At 27.2% G+C, this 17,277-nt stretch overlaps 1 protein-coding gene and 1 long non-coding RNA gene across 9 annotated transcripts; one reads left to right on the forward strand and one right to left on the reverse strand.

The window, feature by feature from the left end:
* Window positions 1–3,809: 3,809 nt before the first annotated feature.
* Window positions 3,810–7,218, reverse strand: LOC149032884 (uncharacterized). The gene is made up of 3 exons (XR_016176199.1): window positions 7,083–7,218; window positions 6,233–6,322; window positions 3,810–5,362 (listed from the first exon to the last, which is right to left on the reverse strand). It is a non-coding gene; the product is annotated as an uncharacterized LOC149032884 (long non-coding RNA).
* SCAP (SREBP cleavage activating protein) lies at window positions 6,554–14,412 on the forward strand. 8 transcript variants are annotated; one of them, XM_089171480.1, is made up of 14 exons: window positions 6,554–7,826; window positions 8,602–8,781; window positions 8,900–9,133; window positions 9,226–9,406; window positions 9,760–9,905; window positions 9,994–11,089; window positions 11,173–11,446; window positions 11,770–12,252; window positions 12,328–12,827; window positions 12,902–13,061; window positions 13,133–13,298; window positions 13,367–13,506; window positions 13,670–13,881; window positions 13,977–14,412. In XM_089171480.1, the coding sequence occupies exons 2-14, from the start codon at window positions 8,666–8,668 to the stop codon at window positions 14,154–14,156; spliced, it is 3,888 nt and encodes a 1,295-aa protein (XP_089027606.1). In that variant the 5' UTR covers window positions 6,554–7,826; window positions 8,602–8,665; the 3' UTR covers window positions 14,157–14,412. The 8 variants fall into 8 exon arrangements, with proteins under 8 accessions (XP_089027606.1, XP_089027604.1, XP_015186039.2 ...); XM_089171478.1 differs by having other exon boundaries at window positions 6,554–7,820; window positions 11,770–12,827; XM_015330553.2 differs by having other exon boundaries at window positions 6,555–7,826; window positions 11,770–12,827.
* The last annotated feature ends 2,865 nt before the right edge of the window (window positions 14,413–17,277 follow it).

The following is a 17,277-nucleotide window of genomic DNA, read 5'->3' on the forward strand; positions in this document are numbered from 1 at the left end:
AATGTATAGTTAATCAAAAGTAGATCAACTTTTGTTTGAAATATTTTTTTGTCAAGTTATCGCAAATACTTGAAAAATCGTGTAAAGTGTTGACGAGTATACTCGTCATTGGTAAATTTGTGCGTAGTTTCAAAAAAAAAAGCGCCAAACAGTTAACTGATTAAAAAGAGAACGTCAAGAAAAGGGTAAGTTTACCTTTTACACACTCCCATTTCGTCGTATCTGTAAAAAAAGGTTGAAGACTCGGGGAAGTCCACTCAATCAATTGAAACTGGATGAAAACGACCACGTTGGCATCGTATCTAAGTTTCGATGCAATATCTCTCATCAATCTTTCTTATGTTTGTCGGTTTTGTTCGTGAAACACTAGAAGTTATTAATAATTTTGATCATACATTAAAGAAAGTAAAGTTGAAGTTAAGACGCATCGTAATAAGATCGTTCGATAGTTTTCGATGATTATATTATTTTCATCTTGAAGTAAACAACTTTGTGTTATCAAACTTTTCATAAAGATTTCTTTTTCCTTTTTCTTCTACTATTACAAAGTTTATCGACAAAAAAGAAATTTATTCATCGTTTAAACGAAAGATTAAATTCACAGGATGAAAGAATATCCATCGTCTCTTTCTTTTCTTTTTTTTTTCTTTTTCTTTTTCTTTTTCTTCTTCTTTTTCTCAGTCATGTTGATTTTTAGTAAATAATAATAGTCGTAGGTTTCAACAGGAATAAATGAGTGGAAAAAAGGGAAGGAAGTAAAAAAAAAAAAAAAAAAGGGAAAAATCTAACGACGAAATAATAATAAATCATCTGGTAATAACGACGAAAGAAAAAAAAAGGGAGGGGGGGATAGACTTTTTAAAGCTCACGAAAATAATTTGCGAAGACGTCCAACGGTTAAAATTGATCGACCCTCTCTTTTCTCTGTCGATGCCACGACTCCCACAACTTATCAAGCGCCCTTTTCCAACCTGCCGACACACAATTCTGAAAAGAGACGATCCATCATTGTCGCATCATGGTCGCATAGAGTTTTAAGAACGATTAAAGTAAATGTGCAATGGTGGTATATAAAAATGTGCTACGTAAAAGACAGAAAAAAAAGAACAGAAAGGGTTGGTATAAAATAGTCTGAAGGTTTATTAGAATAATTTTTCTTCGAAATAACAATTGAACAAATGTTTTCATTAATTATAAACAATGCATTTGATACAATGATTGTATTATTATAGTTTAATATTTTATTTATATTTCAATAATGTTTAATACAACTCATTGTCAGTTTCATATTTACCGCCTGCGTACAACATGTTGCGCAGTAACTTCTTTTCTGTCTCACTTTATCAGTGGAATCCCCCTTTCTTCTTACAAAAACTTAATTACAGAATATTACTTACATATATATATATATATATATATATATATATATATATATACAGAAATAAATAAAGTTATTTATATCTTTGCTCATTAATTTATTGGTTAGATTTATCTTTAACCTAACCTAACAACACATAATGCCATCTAATCGAAAATAAAAAAAACACACACACACAGAGTTCTAGTTTATCGACCGGTCAGTTTTATGTCGTTCCAAATTTACTATTCAATAAGATAACTTATCAATGACATGTACAGTCAAGGCCATTATATGAAAAATAAAAAAATAAAAAAACAAAGACACAATCCAAAAAGAGTAAAATATTTCTACTGATAAAAACTGTCTCTCTTTCCCACGTCACGAAAAGATAAAAACAATATTGAAAGATAATGTCTTATTCTTTTTATTTTTTTTTATTTTTTTTTGTTTTATTTTTTATAAATACATAAAACTATCCTCTAACAGATTATGTAATATTTTATGACAATTATTTTCTCTTCGTAGTATAATTACGTCATATCCTATTAGTCTCTCATCAATATTGTTTTATATCTTCGTATTTTATTACTATGCCATTATATATATATACATATGTATGTAGAAAAAAAATATTTGACAGCGTTTAACTAATAAAGACACGTTTTATGTTCTTTTAAAAAAAAAAAAAAGAAAAAAATTTTATAACCTCTCTTATACAGTGATATATATATATATATATATATATATATATATACACCGTATCAGCTATATTACATATATATTATAATAGATTTATAATATTTATATAGATTATAATATTTTATAAGATTTATAATATTTTGTAAGATTAATATATATAATAAACATATATATATACTGTACATATACTATACAGTATTATACGGTATACCATATTGTATACAGTATTGTCTGTACAATATACTGTATTATATATTGTATGTATACTGTATACTGTATACTGTATACAATATATTATATGTATACTGTATACAATATATTATATTATACTGTATATACAATATACTGTATGTATACTGTATACTGTATACTGTATACTGTATGTATACTGTATACTGTATACCGTATACCGTATACTGTATACCGTAATAAAATTTAGTTATATATATATATATATATATATATATATATATATATATATATATATATATATATATATATTGGTGACTTTCATAAATGAACATATAATAAAAGAATAATGTAATTTTACTATATAATCAAAGTTAAGGAACAACAGAGACAAGAACTTTTTTGTGATTAAAAACAAAATGCATTTTGATCGACGCCTTCGGTTGACGCACTCGTTTGACCCCTGCTCGGCATTGACCATTATTACAGCAGCCTAATTTCCATTTATTACGCAATTGATGCAATTAGATACATCAATCATCGGGATAATGGAGCGTTCAAAAGCCAACTAGACGAGTGACAAAGAAAAGAGCAACGACAGTGTATTCTTCTGTTAAGCTTGGTTCAAGATAAGCTCTCTCTCTCTCTCTCTCTCTCTCTCCGGTTATCCACTAAAGTTTTAAACTTTCATTTTTATTCATCCTTTTTATCATCCAACATGTCTTTCATCACGCCCACATACGAACATATTTTGTTTTTCATATTATTTAATTATACATTATTGTTAATAAAAAGATATATTTTTTTTTATTTCAATAAGAAATTATTACGTGAAATAAGAGAAAAGAAATTTTTCGATTATAGTTATGAAATGAAAAAAAAAAAAATATATATATATATATATATATATATATATATTTTTTTCAAAATCGCATTTGGCTGTTTACGATGATAATCTGAGATAACCTTTTTGTCGCCGTATATTTCAAAATTATGATTATTACCTTATTAACAAGTCTATTCGTGGAATTTTTGATAATTCTTATAATTCATTTATTTACAATTCGTATGAAATTTAATATTTTTTCGATACAGATAAAAAAAATATCGAATAACAAAAGTTGAACGATAAAGGAAATTAAAATAATTCTTTATACAGGAACATGTTTATGAGAAAACTTAAACGTCCAAATAATAATAACTTCCAATATATATATATTATATATATTATACAATACTGAAAAATATACTATATATTGTATAATACTGTATAATATAATACTGTATAATATTGTATAATATAATATATTGTATAATATACAATATATTATATATATTATATATATTATACAATACTGTATATATTACTATTGTTATATTACTATATTATTACGTTACATATATATATATATATATATATTATTTTTTTTTTTTAATATTATATAATTTTATTTCTAATTTTAAATTTTAGAAATTATTGTTTTTTATAATAACAGTCTATGAAAAATAGACATAAGATGAAATTATATTATGTTTTTTAGTTATAACTGTTTATCCGCGATAAACATCGAAACTACTTTACAGATCAAAACAAAAATTATATTTATTTTAATTCATTTTCTATGACTTAAAATATAGAGTAATTTATTTTGCAATTTTTTTTTTTTTATTAATAATTTAGGGATATTATGTATAAGGTTACTTTAGTCCCGTCGTTTCTTATAGTATACTATAGTTAACGCTGCATTTGTATTGTATAAATTTCAATCATTTATCAGTTCTTTTGCTTACGCATTCCTATTATTCTTATTAATGTCAATCAAACAATGACGTCTTTGATTATGCAATAATCATTTATTCAAATTAATATCAACAACAAAAACGACAATAAGGAAACTTGAGGCATCGTCAGAAAAATAAATAAATGTATAACATACATTTTACATAATGTTAATTAACGAATAATATATATAACACTTTTATGCATTTCATGTATGTTTTATATTGTTATTACAGGTACACGTCATGCTATTGAAACAGATTAGAAAATATATCCGATTCTCATCATATCTGAGTACTTTCTTACTTTTTGGTATTAAAAAGACAATCATAAAATTTCCAATGGATTATCAAGACACATCAGCAGCTTAAGAACAACTTACTACATTTGGCAATTGATTTTTTATATAAATTGAAACTTATCTATCTTAAAAATCAAATTCACATTGAAGTATTGTAAAAGAAACCTTCTATAAGAAATTAAGACAATTACAGTAAACTTAAATTAAGTCAAATAATTTGTTGAAATAATGTTTAGCATGTAAAACCAATTCCTAAACAACAAATCTCATCATACGTACACACACAAAAAATTGCAAAGTTCAGCAACCTCAAGGTAAGTTTGGTTAATTATACAGTTGGTATCTTAGGTAAATAATCTAAATTATTTTGTAATTAATTTTAATACATAAATGCATAGTTGTTAAGAGTTACAATAAATATTCATGATAGCTCTGTGAACAAAGTACGTCACTCTACTTTGCATGCTATTAATAAATTGTCTTCTGATGTTAACTGGGCTCTTAATGGGGGCAAGTGTATTGGTGCCTGTCTGGTCGATCTGGAGAAAGCATTTGACACTGTATAGATCAATGGCCTTATACATAAATTAAGAAAGAAAAACATTCCCTTGATTGTGATCAAATTAATAATCAGTATGATTAGTAATAGATCATTCCGTATAATGATTGGAGATTAGGAATCAAACGAATGCGTAATTAAAAATGGTGGTACAACAAGGTACTAGAAATTCTTTGGTACTTTTTAATATCTACAGTGACGATATATAATACAATTATTTGATCCCCACAAAACCGGATGCTCGTTGATTGCATTTGCTGATGATCTAATAGTTTATAAAGCTTGAAAGGATCCAAGAAAGGTTCAAGTGGAGTTGCAACAAGCGATTGATAGTATCTGCGCTTATTATTCAGCGTGAAAATGAAAAGTAAACATTGATAAGTGCGAAACAATATTATTTAGATCGTTGACGCAAATATCTTCGTATAAAATTACTAATAACTATTAAATCATTTTACATAAATGCTGACCCATCTGCAAGCAAAAAGATCCCATATAAAAAAGCTATCAAATATCTAGGGTTATTATATAGACGAGAGATTCTTACTAGAATGTTCACCCTCTATTGCAACTTTAAAAAGCTAAAATCGCGTATGTTTTATGTGCGAGACTTTTTCAATCACTAGCGTTATCAGCTAAAGCGAAAATTATCTGTTATCTAAGCCTCATAAAGCCTATTTTAACTTATGGTTGCGAAATATGGTATAACATTTGAGCTAGTATAATGGAAAAATTTGAAGTTTTTGAAAAACGATGCTTGAGAACTTGCTTGAGACTTTACAGATCGGCTGAATCGAATTACACCAAAGATGTCAGCAATATAATTATCTACGAAAAAACCAATATCAATTGAATTGATAACTTTATTATTCAATTGATCAGATTTTATAGTTCTGTAAAATATAATGTAAGTTCTTGTGCCAATATAAATACATTCAAAATCGCATTCAAAGTTAAACCTGTAATAGCTTAGTGGACTAAGTGCTCGCCTTCCACTTTGAAGACTTTTTTAGTAGATTGTCGGATCGAATCCAACCGGGTGCAAAATTATTATTATTTTAATTAATTTTATATATAAAGGCTTTATTATACATTTTAACATGTTGAGAGTGACACGTCAGTCATAAGTGACTGACACTGAACTTTGGTTCCAGGCCGATGTCAGGCGCCCGTGCCTGACGATCAACTCCCGTACAGGCCGTGTCAGGCACACATGCCTGACGATCAACTGTTTCGTTTACGCATACGACCTCGTGCGTGGCCTCACGAAGATTTCCGTAAGAATTTGCGTGGCGCGCTCGCTCAACATGTTTAAAACAAAAAAAAAGATTTTTGAATTTTCACCGTAAATAAAATGGACGATGACTCAGTGTTAGAATCACCGGCTTAACAACAGTTGGTGGTTGGTTATCGTAGGATCCAAGTCTAGCCGGTCTAGCGAAAAAATATAAAAATTAATTTTATTACAAATAATTTTCCTGTAATAGGATGTGACGTCATGATGACGTATGGATAGGTGGTCGCTAAAGTGGGGGATGGTCACATAGTGACTTTTGTCACCCTTGCTACTAATTTAGTATATGATGAATGTAGAAAAGAGGAGGGGGATGACAACGAAAGAGAAATTCTACACACACATACACCCATGGTATTATTTGTCATGATGGTATTATTTGTCATGATGGTATTGTATGTACGATTAGTAGTGAGATGGTGGTCACGAAAAATAATGATGGTCCCCCCCTGGAGGGGAGGGAGTTAACCTTATTCTTATATTATGAGAATTTTTTTTTATCTAAAAAATAAATATCATTTAAAAAACAAAAAAAGGATCGTGCATCACGTGATGGATCCTGTTACAAATCTCAATGATTGTAAAAAATTTGTATACTTTTGTTGAAAAAAAAAAAAAGAAATTGTATTTTGTAACAAGATCACATGACATAATATTTATTTTCATCTATTTTCACCACGTGTAAAGACACGAGGGAAGAATAGCGGTAACATTGTGGAAGGGGTAATGTAGCTGGCACCGGTCACTTGTGATTGGCTATTTAAACGGAGGCTCGTCCTAGACGTTTAAAAATAAATTAATCTACTACGTTACTCTCTCTCTCTCTCTCTCTTTCTTTCTTTTTGCGCCGTGTCAAGCGGATTAAATTCAATCGGGCAGTGCACTCGAACAATTTTATACCTTAGTTTCGTACACCATTCTTGTCGTCGTGTTATAAAGATCGTTTAAAAGTTTAACAAAATACATAACTTTTGATCGTTTTATATTCAAGTAAACAACACACAACTGTAACAGCAACAGTATTAGCAACAACAGTAGCAAAATTTATTTATAAAAAAAAGATAATATAACTCCGTATGTTATAATTACGAGACGGCGCACGCGTAAAATAATAAGAATCAAAAGTGAGATATAATTTGATGACAAGAAACAAAGAAAACAAGGATGACGTGAAAATTGTAAACACGTGCGTAAATTAGATAGATAGATCGATTTGCGTATACGCGACTTTCATTCTTCAAGATCGATCGAAACCACCAACGATTGTCGTCGTCGTCGTTGTCGTTGTTACTAACGTGTGTTCATAACCAAAAGACTCACGTATTCTAAACGTGTACGCGGAATCAACTACATAACCTCAAAAATCAATCTTATTTTTTTTCTCTTTCTCTCTGTATTTTTTATCGCGCGATAGAAGAAAGAAAGAAAAAAAAAAACAAAAGGAGAGGAAAAAATATAAAAACAACAACAACAACAATTTCATACGTAATATCCTCAAATCATCGAAGAGACATTGATTTGAAATAATATACGTTGAAATATCAAAGTGATTCATCGAGTGTGTGTAAAAGGGGGTTAGGAAGAGAACAAACAACGAGGACCGATATTTCGTGAATCTTTCGAATGACATCAATTAAAGTAAAGGTTATGTTCGCATATTATTATTTAAATATATATATATATATATATATATATATATATATATATATATATATATATCTCAAATTGTACAGAAAAATAGTGTGAGTGAGAAGTAGTGAGAAATTTGAAGGGGAGTGAGTGAGCAAGGAATAGAATAGCAAAAAAAAAAATAATAAAAAAATTAAAAGAAAAAAGATAGCAATAAGGCGTACGCATGTGTAGTGAGTCTTATGGATGGTATCGATATATTTCACTTGTTACTAGTCACTCATTTGGCATCTTTCTCTCTTACTCCGTTTGATCTAACCTCTATCTCTCTCTCTCTCTTTCTACTTCCCTCTATCTTTTGCGTGTTGCATCATTTGCGGTGCTATGGTCGCTTAAAGTCCGAAGAACGGGGCAATTGAAAAAGAAGATATACGCAAATTTGAAAAAGTAATATATAATATGCGCGTTGAATCATCAGTCGTACCAAAAATAAGCTTTCGAGGATATTTCAATTGCGTAATGTCATTGATAGCCGAAGAAAAACACGTGGTACACTTGTTATTCTAATTCCTTTTCTCTTGGATGTTTTTTTTTGTTTTTCTTTTTTTTTTTTATTCAATTTTTTTGTCCCCCCCCTTTTTTTCGGTCGTTAAATGTCATGCTAGCAATGATGCTTCTCTTACAGTTATCTGACTATACTGCTATTTCCATAAGTAATTTTGATTGAGAGGTACACTCTTACACGATATACTTTATTTATTTATTAATTGTTATTTCATTTTGTTAACAGGTTATAAACGATCGATACTTTAGTATAGGAGAAAAAAATGTTGATGGGACAGACTTGAGGTGAAATGTCCCGTAATTTGCCAGATAGAGTGGCAGGGCTGTATTATGCCCATGGCCTATTCTGTTCTTCACATCCCATACCGGTTATCTCTTTGGCAATATCAATTATATTGCTTTTTTGGTATGTCATATATTTTATTGTTTTATTGTTTTATTGTTTTATTGTACATTTTACTTTTCTTTCATAATAGTATTAAATATGTTAATTAATAATATCACATTTGTTTTCAATTTTGCAGTTATCCATTGGTAAACTTACCAATGCCAGGAAATACACCAAGAATGATACTTAATCGTACAATTGAATCTACAAATGCTACAGAAAAGTCAGCTTTATATGTTCAGCAAGTTGTTTTAAGAATTGGAGTGGTTCCATGGGCAGAAGATTTGTCATTAATGGACGCTTTTAGGGGACCTTTGTATGAAATATTTAATCTCTTGGAAATAATACAAAATTATCAACATCCAGAAACGTAAGTTTTTCATGTATTCATTTGAATAAAGTATTCTGTGAATGATCTTCTTCTTCTTCTTCTTCTTCTTATTATTACAATTATATTTGTAGGTTAAAAACACTTGGTCAAGTTTGTTTACATATAGAAGCTGCTAAAAAGAGAAATGGAAAGAAACCAGAAATTTTACCAGAATATAATTGTTTAGTATTATCTCCAGCAAATTTATGGCAACAAAGTATTGAATTATTTTCACAAGATACTAATCTCATTGGAACAATATTTTCATATCAGGTATGATCAGTAATTCAAAATTGTTCATTTATCTTAACACTAGATATACCACCATTTTCAATATAACTATTTCTACCACACTAGTCAAAATGACTAGTGTATAAAAAAGAATTGCTTTTCGAGGCTTCAAGTCTTTATTTACTCTTAAAATTTAATCAAAAATATTTAACAATAATAATTTTAATAGATAAATCAATTTATAGACATTTTCAAATTATTTACAAAAATCAAATGTTACATGTAGTAGAAATTTTGAATTGAAATGACCTAACTAGTCAAAATGAGTCAACTGGTCGTCTGCTGGTATATCTAGTGTTAATTAATATAATTATTATAATTTTGTTTGTTTGTAGAATTTACAAAAAGGTAAAATTAGTTTAGCGGAAGTAATGTTTGGTATGAATCTAAAGGAAACTGGAATTAAACGATATCCTGTACGTGTAAGACAAAGAATCTTACAATATTCGGTAACCATTTATTTAAAGGAATATGATATCGAGTAAGTACATCAAACACAATATTATTTCAATATAATAAAAAAAAAAAGCTATTAAAATGACTTTCTAACATGATATATTTGTTTTTAGATTTATAAAAGGATTAAATCGTCGATTAAAAAGTTACTATAGTCTTCATCAATCTGAAGATAATATTACAGATATCATGACAGATGATGCACTACATATTTTTTATCCTGGAGAATTTAACTATAGTGATTTTTTTCCTTTAATGATGACATTTTTAGTATTGTTCTTTTACATATATTTTTCTGTGCGTAAAATAGAATTAATTAAATCAAAAATTGGTATGGCATTTAGTGCGTGTTTTACAGTGATAGCATCACTTTCTATGACCGTCGGTGTGTGCTTCTTTTTTGGTTTAACATTGAGTTTAAGTGGAAAGGAAGTGTTCCCATATTTGGTGATAATCGTTGGTTTAGAAAATGTCTTAGTGTTAACAAAAAGTGTAGTGAGTACTCCAGCCCATTTGGATGTAAAAATTCGAGTTGCTCAAGGTTTGTCTAAAGAAGGATGGTCAATCACTAAAAATTTACTTACAGAAGTTACTATATTAACTATTGGATTGTTTACATTTGTACCTGCCATTCAAGAATTCTGTATTTTTGCTATTGTTGGATTATTAAGCGATTTCTTTCTTCAAATGGTATTTTTCTCAACAATTCTTGCAATTGATACCAGACGTACTGAACTTTCTGGAGAAAGTTCGAAATTTCATTTACCACACATTCCAACATCACGAAAACAACAGTTTACAACAACTATGATGACAAATAGAAAGCCTAATATATTTCGTTCGAAATCTCATCCAAGATTGAATGGTTTGACCAATGGACCAACCAATGTTATAGCTCCGAATACACAGAATACTTATACATTAACAAAACTACCAAAACGATTACGAGTGGTTCATTTTTGGGCACGTACACGTATATTTCAACGTGCATTTATGGTATGGATGATAGTTTGGATCAGTATGATTATATATAACTCTGGAATAATTGAACATGTTATTCACTTGAGTGATACATTAAAAACAGAAACAGATCTTGATGGGTACACTATAGATAGACCACAAACGTTAAATAATTATATTGGACTAAATAAAATAAAACCTATACATACATTACATACTACTGTTACTCCAGACCATATAAATGATAATGTAAGTGTTTCAACATTATTTTAAAATCATGTTTTATATGTTACATAGGTACAGATTTTTATTGAAAGTTTGTATTATTTTAGAATGACCTGATTAATAACGTAACAGATGAGTTGAACAAATTGAGATCCGTAGATTTTCCACCTTGGAATCGTTTATCCCTTTATCATTGGTCTTCAATTATTTCAATGTATAATATGTCTATATCTGGTAAACAAATAACAATACTACCAACAATTAAATTATCTCATGCAGTTAGTCCACAATTGGTTAGACAAATCAGTAATCCAAATGATGTACAACAGTTTCAATGGCAAAGTTTTGCTACAGCTGCTCTTGACCCCTTGGATTTTTCAGGTTTGTTAACTGACTTCCTTCTTGAATGATAATATTCAAGAGAGATGAATCATTTGTTTTATAATTTGAAAGTAAATAATATATATGTATATACAAGGATGTAATCTTTGAATAAATTTTATTGACGTTTGACAATCCGATATCACAAATATTTTTAGTTCAGTATGACGTTATTTGATATTTTTTCTTTTATTGCATATCAGAATATTATCATTTGATTAGTCGATACTTAAGTGTGTACAACACATCACATAGAAATATACAGTCTAGAAAATTGAACTCCATAATGTTCTTACCAGTAAAATATATCAATTATTTTCCAGATATGGAAATACCAACCAGATCTGAGGGACGTGGATTTAATACAGATGCACCTTTTGTACCATCGAGTCCTATGGAAATATTTTTAACAGCATTGCTTTGTTTAATAAGTGTTATCGTTGTTGCTTATACAATGGTAGTTTTATATCGTTGTATTTGCTCGAGAAATTATGCTGAATGGAGAGCTAGTTGGCATCAACAAGAGAAAACACATGACTCAGTTACCCAACTAGTTTTAGAAGCAGTGCCCTTAGTTCTAGAAGGTCATACGCAAGAAGTCGAATGTATTGCTACAGATGGCAATACCATTGCAAGCACTTGTTTAGCTGGACATATAAGAGTATGGGATTCTATTTCTGGTGATCAGATTGCTCATATTGACAGAATGCAATTCTTTGGTACATCTCAAAAAAATACAAATCAAGGAACACAAGATACGGAAGAACTTATGTCTGATTATGGAAGTGGTTCACCACCATCCAGGGGTGAGATAGATAATAACAATTCACATTTATACTCAGCACCACAATCATCAATGTATCATAGACAATCATCACCAGGGCCTTGCTATAATCAACGAGGAAATTATGGAAATATTAACAAAAGACATTCAATGGGCAATAATTTAGATAATGATTATCAAATAAATGAATTAAATACTGAAAAACATAAATGTTTGCGTAGAAATTTTGATAATGCTTATAATTTACCTGATTTAAAACATACAATTAATACTAAATTTTCTTCTATGAAACAATCCTTTGTACAAATGAATTATGATCAAGGTTATGATTTTGGTGATAAATATAAAAATCTTTTAGTTGAACATAATAGAACCATAGAAGAAATGCAAACATCTGAAAATCAGGATGAATTAAATGCATGTAGAAAATCAAATACTTCGGTAACTGGTGCTATTCTGTTAAACGCAGAAAAACCATTGCAAATATCACAAGGTATTTCACCAATTTGGTGCATGGATTATCAAGAAAATTTAATTGTCGTAGGATGCTCTAATGGTAGTTTAGAATTTTGGGAAGGTACAACTGGAAGATTTAAAGTAAGTTATCAAAATGATACATTTTTGTATACACACTGTATATATAATTATCATAATTTTGAATACCATTGTAGTGTTTGTTTGATGATGAATCTGGCGTTGGAATTTCTGCGATTAAACTTATTGGTAGCAGAGTAGTTGCCGCTAAGTTAAATGGTTCCATAGATTTCTTACAACTTGAAAGTTATAGCGAAGGACAACAAATTGATTGGGGATTTACATCTTACAGAAGAAGTATGTATAAAACAAATAATTATTTATTACATGCAATTTGTTTTTTTTATTTATTAATTAATATATTACAGCACATGTTCGTACTGGTAGCGCTGGATCACCTATGGATATCAATAATATCATTCGTTGTGTAAAAATAGGTTCACATAGAGCACATCAACAAGCTATAACAGTTTTAGATTGTGAAGGAGGTCGTGTCTTAACAGGTAGTCAAGATCACACTCTGAAAGTATACAGGTATGTTTGATACAGTATATTTATGTATAATGTATTTTGAATATTTTTATATTATATCTTTTCTCCAGGTTAGAAGACCAATTACCATTGTATACTCTTCATGGGCATTGTGGTCCAATATCTTGTCTATTTGTAGACAGAATTAGTCCCATGACATGTGCTAGTGGATCTCAAGATGGTTTACTATGTGTCTGGGATCTTTTAACAGGTAAGCTGTATAATATCATAGAATAGTATAAGTAGTAAGAAAGTATCAATTATTATTATTATTAATTGATTCCTTATTTTCACTGTACCCCTAGTTTCCTTTAAACAAACTTGAAGCAGGTTAACACCAGTTAAGAAATGATCAATAAAATATTATTTTTCAGGAACTTGTATGTATAGTATACAAGCACACGATGGTGCTGTTGCAGCTATTACATGTTCAGTATCGTATGTAATAAGTATTGGAACCGATGAAAAGTTATGTGTTTGGGAACGGTTTCAAGGTCATTTATTACATGCTCTTCCTGCACACAAAGCAGCTTATAGCTTACAAATAGTTATGTTAACGCATCATTTACTCATCGCCAGTAGCCAGGTTTGTAACAAATGAAGTTTTTATTGTAATAACATCTATATATGTATATATAATAATAATAATAATAATACAAGGTTTGATAATAAATATTTTAGGGATCATTAGTAGTATGGGATGTAAGAACTGGCGAACCAATTCGTGAAGTAAGATTGGGTCATAAGGAAAGTTGTATGTTTGTTAAACAAATGATAACTTTGAAGGATAGTGTCGTATGTGATTTTGGTCGACAATTAAGAATCGTCAGATTTCCATTGGTCTCTGATAAATTAGATTAAATTTGTTCTGTATGCACATGTAAATAGCTTTATTTTACGTTTTTATTTTCGTTTATAAATATTATAAGATACTCGAGTATAAAGTTCCGTGTAAGTTTACAATGATTATTATTACAGGGATATAATGATTTTTATATTCGACGTGTTATTATAAAAACTTTCGATTAAGCTAAGGTTTCGTCATTTATAATTTTATTTTTTCAAATCTTACATCATCTTTCGATATCACATTGTTCTTATATTTATACAATATTTTTATTTGAAATATTTTACGATATATAACAATAATTTATTATTAAAAGATTATTGTTAAAGATTTTTGGAAATTTCCACGGAATTTTCTTTCGGATAATAAAACTACTTCTGATATTCTTCCATTTATTTTATTTTATTTTATCTTTTTTTTTTTTTTTTTGAATAAAGTACTACGAGTCTGACAGTAACAGTACTATTTACATATATAGTATGTTCATTCTATAACTATATTATACAGTATGTTAATATAGGTATTACAGTATAAGTTAATATAGTTATATAGTTATTATATAACTATATTGTAATATAGTTATATAAGTTAATATAGTTATACAGTACATATATACAGTAAATATATATATAACTATATTAACATACTGTATAATATATATAATATATATTATTATATATGTTTTATATATATATATATATAACTATATTAACATACTGTATAATATATATAATATATATTATTATATATGTTTTATATATATATATATATAACTATATTAACATACTGTATAATATATATAATATATATTATTATATATGTTTTAAATATATATATATATATATATATATATATATATAACTATATTAACATACAGTATAATATATATATTATACAATATGTGAATATAATTATATATACATATATTATACAGTATGTTAATATAGTTATATAGTTATTATATAACTATATTGTAATATAGTTATATAAGTTAATATAGTTATACAGTACATATATACAGTAAATATATATATAACTATATTAACATACTGTATAATATATATATAATATATATTATTATATATGTTTTATATATATATATATATTATACAGTATAATATATATATAATATATATTATTATATATGTTTTATATATATATATATATATATATATATAACTATATTAACATACAGTATAATATATATATTATACAATATGTGAATATAATTATATATACATATATTATACAGTATGTTAATATAGTTATATAGTTATTATATAACTATATTGTAATATAGTTATATAAATTAATATAGTTATACAGTACATATATACAGTAAATATATATATAACTATATTAACATACTGCATAATATATATAATTATATTAACATACTGTATAATATATATATATAACTATATTAACATACTGTATATGTAATTCATACTGTATATCTAATATTAAGAAATAACATTTTTAAACAATCGTTATTATTAATATTTGTAATATAAAATATTGTTGTATCTATCAAAAATTGTTGACTCTTTGAGTCAATTATTAAATTCAAAAGAAACATTTAAAATTTTTCTGTATAAAATATATATATATATATATATAACATAATATGGAAGAATATGGAAGAATATGGAAGTAAACTAAATATTATCATTTCTCATTAAACTTTCATCAAATTAGCAAAAAGTTATTAAAAAATAATTGATAAATTTTATATATATATATTACTTGTTGAAATTTACATAATTGTTGAACAACAATATATGTATAAATACATTTACAATTGAAAAAAAATCATGCTGATAAATATCATGTAAGATTAAATAATTAGACAAATGTATAGACAGTCCTTCAGCAATGATTTGGATCTCTAATTGCACAATATTATTCTTTTATGAATGTTTATTTAATAATAATACAGCACATAATGCATATATAAAAGATTTATACATACCTTTTTATTTCAAAATGTTAATCTCATCAAATATTCAACTTACATTCATTCATGCATATTAATCTCGAGGACTATCTATGTATTACAATTTTTGACAATGCAATTGATTAAAAAGACAATGCGATGTTAACAATATTTTATCTTCTCATTTTCATTAATGCGCTATCAAATTTCTGTATACACGATGTTTCATTTTTTTTTTATTAATAATACAAGTGCCTTAGCATTCATCATTGTAATATTCATTCGTATATATCTCACACTACAATAGAATTAGATGTATATCATATATTTATATATATATAGTATATAGTATATATGTGTATATATATATCGATTGGTCCAATAAGTATTAGTGATGGTTATTTACCATCTTACATATTTATATTATTTTTTATTTTATAATTATTGGACCACTTGATATATATAAAGCAAGAGAGAGAGAGAGAGAGAGAGAGAGAGAGAGAATGCGAAAAAAGAGTTGATCTCAATCTTTTGTTACGCAGTACGTAGGTGTTGTTGTATCCAAAAATAAAAAAAGGCCCTAGTAGGACAAAATATAGAAAAATATTGAATAGACATGTTTATTTAATATTAAAAAGAAATTAAATGTCTTGTTAATATTAAATATACATGTATTCAATATTTTTCAATATTTTGTGCTACTAAAAGACAATTAATCTCTTTTTAATATTAAATACACCTGTATATTCAATATTTTTCATTTTGTTACTAGGGTTAGAAAAAAGAAAAAAAAGACAAAATTTTCATCATTATGTTTTAATAATTACTTGTAATTTAGTAATGTAATTATAATATTAATACATACACTCACAGAGTTACAATACGTACTACGTAGTCAAAGGAAGGTCTAAATTAAATTTTAAGATTTTTTTTTTTTTTTTTTTTTTTTTTTTTGAAATTTGCTGTAAATCATATGTTGTATGCTGTAAAAACAATATTACGTACGATTTAGATCGTACTAGAGAAAAAAAAACTTTAACGACCTATATATATATATATTTTTCTAATTGCCAAATTAGATTTACACGAAAATCATATTTTATACAGTAAATCTTGCAAAATATGAATTATCAAATTCTAACCTGTTGTTGAAAAAATTTCAAAAACTGCGTTAATTAATCTCTTTGGTACGTTTACGT

The sequence above is a fragment of the Polistes dominula genome, unplaced genomic scaffold (genome assembly GCF_049000335.1).
Source record: "Polistes dominula isolate Pdom_NZ unplaced genomic scaffold, Pdom_raw_medaka contig_26, whole genome shotgun sequence".
Taxonomy (NCBI): domain Eukaryota; kingdom Metazoa; phylum Arthropoda; class Insecta; order Hymenoptera; family Vespidae; genus Polistes; species Polistes dominula.